The 5545-nt window shown below is 67.2% G+C and overlaps 1 protein-coding gene across 1 annotated transcript in view; it reads left to right on the top strand.

Annotated features, from left to right (window-relative positions):
* Positions 1-5545, top strand: part of ASIC3 (acid sensing ion channel subunit 3) — a 9903-nt gene that overhangs the window by 1815 nt on the left and 2543 nt on the right. Inside the window, exons 2-7 of the mRNA XM_085312002.1 lie at positions 18-549; positions 3743-3893; positions 3971-4098; positions 4793-4943; positions 5033-5089; positions 5220-5373. Of these exons, the coding sequence (XP_085168128.1) occupies positions 18-549; positions 3743-3893; positions 3971-4098; positions 4793-4943; positions 5033-5089; positions 5220-5373 (1173 nt within the window). The remainder of the gene's footprint in view (positions 1-17; positions 550-3742; positions 3894-3970; positions 4099-4792; positions 4944-5032; positions 5090-5219; positions 5374-5545) is intronic.

Here is a 5545-nt window from a genome sequence, read left to right as displayed (position 1 = left end):
GGATGTGTGCTTTCCAGCGCCGAGCCCGAGCCGCCCTCCAGCCTGCGGGCGTTCGCCAACAGCTCCTCACTGCACGGCATCAGCCACATCTTCGCCTACGGCTCGGTGTCGCTGCGCCGTGTGCTCTGGAGCCTGTTCTTCCTAGGCTCGCTGGGGCTGCTGCTGCTGGTGTGCGCCGAGCGCGTCGCCTACTTCCTCACCTACCCCCACGTCACCAAGCTGGACGAGGTGGCCGTGCCCAACCTCACCTTCCCGGCCATCACCATCTGCAACCTCAACGAGTTCCGATTCTCCAAGATCACCCGCAACGACATGTACCACGTGGGTGAGCTGCTGGCGCTGCTCAACGACCGCTACGAGATCAGCAACCCACAGCTGGCCGAGCCCGACGTCCTGGCTGCCCTGCGCGACAAGGCCAACTTCAAGAACTTCAAGGCGAAGCCCTTCAGCATGGCCGAATTTTACAACCGCACGGGCCATGACCTGGCCGACATGCTGCTGCAATGCTCCTTCCGCGGCGCCAACTGCACCGCCCGCAACTTCACGGTGGTGAGTGCCGGTGCGCGGGCACTGCCGCTCCCGCCAGCCGTCAGGGACTGTCTGTCCCCAGAGCCCCGCGCCCATCCCTGCAGCATGGCACCGACAGGCGCCAGGGCTGGGAACCAAGCCCAGAGCAGCCGTGCCATGCCATGCCGTGCCATGCCATGCCAGGGGACCAGGGCAGGTGCTGCCTCCAGCCCCATGTGTGCAGGGCTCCCACGCCTGCTGCTCCCCACTGCCGCAGCCCAGCTCCGTGGGTGCTCCCATCAGCCCACGCCCTGCCCAGATGTTGTCAGCCCATGGTGCCCCTGCTCGGGGCCAGCGCTGTGGTCCCATGGGGCAGCCAGGGTGCAGGCACTGCAGAGGGGCCTTTGGGGGAGACACCATGTTCTCGGGGAAATGGGCAGCCTGTGCTCCCCCCCCCCCAATGCTTCTGCCCTTGAATCCCTAGCACAGCTACCATGAGCTCAAATGCGCTATCTAAGCAGCAGCTGTGATCAGCTTAATATATTTCGTTGCAAGAAATTAATTTTAATCTGATGCTCAGATTAGCAGGAGCTCTGCCTAGCAGTTCTCTGCAATCCATCCCCGTCCTTAGGGTGAGGAAATATTCTCCCTGCCACTTGCCTTGGAGGCAGGACGAGGCAGCAGCATCCACCAGCTTTCAGAGCTGTTAGCACTGGCTGTGTGGAGGGAGGTTGGGATCCCGGCGTGGGGCCCGGAGGCAGATGCCCCATGTGCAGCCCTGGCTGTGTTGGGTGCCGGTAGCACTGACAGCTCCCCGGAAGCCGATGCTTCCCCAGGGAGTGGGGCTGGGGTGGCTGAGGGCGTCCGCTGGGATGTGAGCGCAGCAGCAGCGTGCGGGGCGGGTGGGCACCCCGTGGGGCATGTGGGCACCTTCCTCCAAGCACCCACGGTGCCTGCAGTACCAAGAGCTCACTGCTGTTTCACTGGTCGTGGTGATGCCGGGAATGCAGAGAGTTTTGTGCATGTGAGCTGGGTCAGCCCTGCTGTCCGCTCATGTCTCAGAGGCCACCAGAAGCGAGCAAGGGAGGAACTCGTGCCCAAATGCTGGTGCTCTGCGCCCAGTCCTGCCCTATGCCGCACTGCCCAGGGTGCAGCTTTGCTGGCTAAAAATACCCAGCTAATACGTGGACTTAGCCGTGGATTGTGCTCCTGAGACCCTGTGCTGAGCTGGCAGCTCCTGACACCGTGCCCCACGCCTGGGCTGCGCAGCGGGCCACCGCAGCCCCATGCCCGCGGTGCCCGGGGCAGGGGCCAGCCCTGCCAAGGCGCTGTTGCCAAGGCCTGGGCTGGGTCTGGCCCCATGGCTGTCCCATGTGGAGGTCCTGGGATGCAGGGCTGGGAGGTGCTGGGGTGCAGGCCAGTGTAGTGGGGCTGGGGGGCTCGGTGCGTGGGGCAGCGGTCCCACCCCCCAGCCAGGCGCAGCACATCCCTGTGCTGGGCAGCTGGTTGCCATGGCAGCCTCTCCCCTCGCCTTGCTTCCCGGGCAGCGGGTTGCCATGGCAATGGCTCCGCTTTGGGAGCAGCCCCTGCCACAGCGGCGCTTGGTGGGACCCCCCCCTGGGCAGGGGCCGCTGCACGGCCGAGTGCTCCAAGCTGCCCCCCGCCCGTGGGGCTGGGGCTTGGCTCTGGGGAGACGCCGCCTCTCGTGGGCACAGGGCACCGGGTCCGGGTTGCCGCTGTCAGCCCCGGGGTGCACTGGCCTGGGCCCCGAGGGAGGGCGTGCTCGGCGCCACGCACCGGACGGGCTGCACGGGGCTCCGGCTGCACCGTCGCTGCCCCAGCGCAGCGCCCGCAGCCCCGGCCGCGCTGGAGCCCCATCGGCCTGCAGAGCCTCCGCCGCCCCSAGCTCTCCCGCAGTGACCTGTCCCGGCTGGGCAGGGAGCTCTGGCCGTGCACCCAGATGGCAGCGGGTGCCGGGGCAGCCCGCCAACCCTGCCGACTGCTGCCCCAGCGAGAGCTACGGCCTGGGCGCCTTCTCCCCCCATGCCGGGCGCCCCCTCTGCATCGTGCTGCTGCGCTGCCACTTCCACGGCCGGGACTGCGGCTCCGGAACTTCACCGTGAGTGCCGGGCACCGGCAGCCCCGTCCTGCGTGTCCGTGCACATGGACCGGCGCTGCCGGCAGGACCTGCAGCATTCCCTGCACCAGGGCTTGGGCACTCACAGACTGCAGCCCCCTGGCCCCCAAAATATCCCTAGGACAGTCCTAAAGAGGGAGAGGGCAGAATGTGCTAGCCCTTCCCTGTACATGCACGATGTGGGATGCAGGGAGCCCATACTGGGGCCATATGGGGCACTGGAAAGCTGTATGGGGCATTGGGATCATGCACTAGGGCTGTATGGGGCACTGGGATCATGCACGGGGGCACCTGGAGCCCGTAATGAGGCAGTGTGGAGCACTGGGATCGTGCACAGGAGCCACATGGGGAGCAGGGAGCCCACACTGGGGCCATATGGGCACTGGAATTGTGCACTGGAGCTGTATGGGGTGCAGGGAGCCTGCACTGGGTCTGTGTGGGGCATTAGGTTCCAGCACTGGGGCAGTGTGGGGCACTGGGATCATGCACTAAGTCTGTATGGTGCACTGGGATTCCATACTGGGACTGTGTGAGGCAGAGGGTGCTGCAGTGGGGGTATGTGGGGCACTGCAATCATGCACTAGGGCAGTGTGGGGTGCAGGGAGCCCACACTGGGGCCACGTGGGCCCTGGGATCATGCACTGGGGCTGTGCGGGGCACTAGGATCTTGCACTTGTGTGGTGCAGGGTACCAGGTGCCTCTACTGGGGCAGTGTGGGGCACTGGGATCGTGTCTGTGGCTGTATAGGGCACAGGGATCCTGCAGTGGGGCAGTGTGGGGCACAGGGATCATGCACTGGGGCTGTGTGGAGCACTGAGGTCCTGCACTGAAGCAATGTGGGGCACTGGGATCATGCACTGGAGCAATGTGGGGCACTGGGATTGTGCACAGAATACTGCAATGGGGCCCTGTGGGGCAGTGTGCTGGGGCCGTGTGGGGTGCTGTGGTGCTGCTCCAGAGCTGTTGGGGTCCCTGGGGCCAGGCCCCGCAGCACTGTTCTGTGGGCACATGGGGCTGCGGCCAGCTCCCCATTGCCCTGAGCCTCCCACCCCCGGGAGGCCCCGTGTGGGGTGCTGAGGCTGCCGTGCTGCCCCACAGATCTTCACCCGCCTGGGCAAGTGCTACACCTTCAACTCGGGGGAGCCGGGCACAGAGCTGCTGACCACGCTGCAGGGCGGCGCGGGGAACGGCCTGGAGCTCATGCTCAACATCCAGCAGGAGGAATACCTGCCCGTGTGGGGYGACACCGGTGAGAGGGGGCCCGCGCCCCGCTGCCCCGCCGCCCCACTGCCCTGCGCCGCCCGCTGACCCGGCCCTGCCTTGCAGACGAGACCTCCTACGAGGCGGGGGTGAAGGTGCAGATCCACAGCCAGGAGGAGCCGCCCTTCATCGACCAGCTGGGCTTCGGCGTGGCGCCCGGCTTCCAGACCTTCGTGTCCTGCCAGCAGCAGCGGGTATCCAGCTGCCCCGTGCCCGTCGGCGTGGGGCTGCGTGGGACGCGGCTGCCGTGCCTGCGCGCCACTGCCCTGGGGGGCTGCACCCAGTGTCCACCCCCTGCATCCACCTTCCATCCTGCCCTGCACCAACTCCTGCATCCGCCTTCCATCCCGCCCTGCATCCGCCCTGCATCTACTTTCCACCCCACCCTGTGTCAGCCCCTGCATCCCACCCTGCCTTGTTCCCCAGCTCTGCCCCATGCGTCCCATACTGCATTGCCCTCTGCATTGCACCCCACATCTGCCCCCTGCACCACACCCCACTGGGGCAGCCGCAGCACCGGGCCCGCTCAGCACCCAGCTCCGCGCCGCCAGCCGCCCCCGTCAGAGCCTCCCGCCGAACAGACCGCCGGCAGGGGCGGCATCCTGCTCGCACAGCCGGACACCTAAATTTAGGCGCCTTGAGTGGGCGTCTCTACGTGTGCCGGCGCACAGAGTGGGGCCGGGGYGCTGTGGGGCGCGCAGCCTGCCGCGGCCCCCTTTGCTCCCAGCCCACCCGCCGGCGTGCAGGGACCCTGCTGGGGTGGTTCCTGCGTCTCTGCCGCGGCGTGCCCGTGCCCCCCGTGCACCTCTGCTGTGCCCGGAGCACCCCTGGGCGGGCCGCGCGGGAGCACCGGCGTTGCCGTGTTTTCCTTAGCCAGCGGCGCGGTAGCTGGTGTACCTCCCGCCGCCCTGGGGGGACTGCAAGGCCACCCCCATCGAGTCGGACTTCTTCACCAACTACAGCATCACCGCCTGCCGCCTCGACTGCGAGACCCGCTACCTGGCCGAGAACTGCAACTGCCGCATGGTGCACATGCCGGGTGAGCGGGGGGCCGGGGCCGGAGGGGCAGCAGCCGTGGGGCTGAGGCCCCCGAGTGCCCCGCGTGACTTGGGGGCCTCTCTCCCGCAGGCAACGCCAACGTCTGTACCCCGGAGCAATACAAGGAGTGTGCCGACCCGGCGCTGGGTATGTACCTGGGGGCAGCCCCCAGCCTGCGCAGACCCCCCGGTGCGGGGCGAGCAGTGGCACAGGGTGTGGGGGCAACATGGGGTTCCTGTGGGCCCCCCCATCCCACCGTGGTGACCCCCGTCCCCAGACTTCCTGGTGAAGAAGGACAGCGAGTACTGTGCCTGCCGCACGCCCTGCGACATGGTGCGCTACGGCAAAGAGCTCTCCATGGTGAAGATCCCCAGCAAGGCCTCGGCCAAGTACCTGGCCAAGAAGTTCAACAAGACGGAGCAGTACATCGCGTGAGTGTGGGCACGGTGCGGCACCTGGCACGGCAACAGCCGAGCGTCCTCTCCCATCGCATGGCACAGCATGGCACGGCACAGCATGGCACGGCACGGTGCAGCATAGCATGGCATGGCACAGTGCAGCATGGCACAGCACAGCATAGTGCAGCATGGCACGGCACGATGC

The sequence above is a fragment of the Rhea americana genome, unplaced genomic scaffold (assembly GCF_003343005.1).
Source record: "Rhea americana isolate MKP2758 unplaced genomic scaffold, rheAme1 scaffold_354, whole genome shotgun sequence".
Classification (NCBI taxonomy): Eukaryota; Metazoa; Chordata; class Aves; order Rheiformes; family Rheidae; genus Rhea; species Rhea americana.
This window is presented reverse-complemented; position numbering and strand designations above follow the sequence as displayed.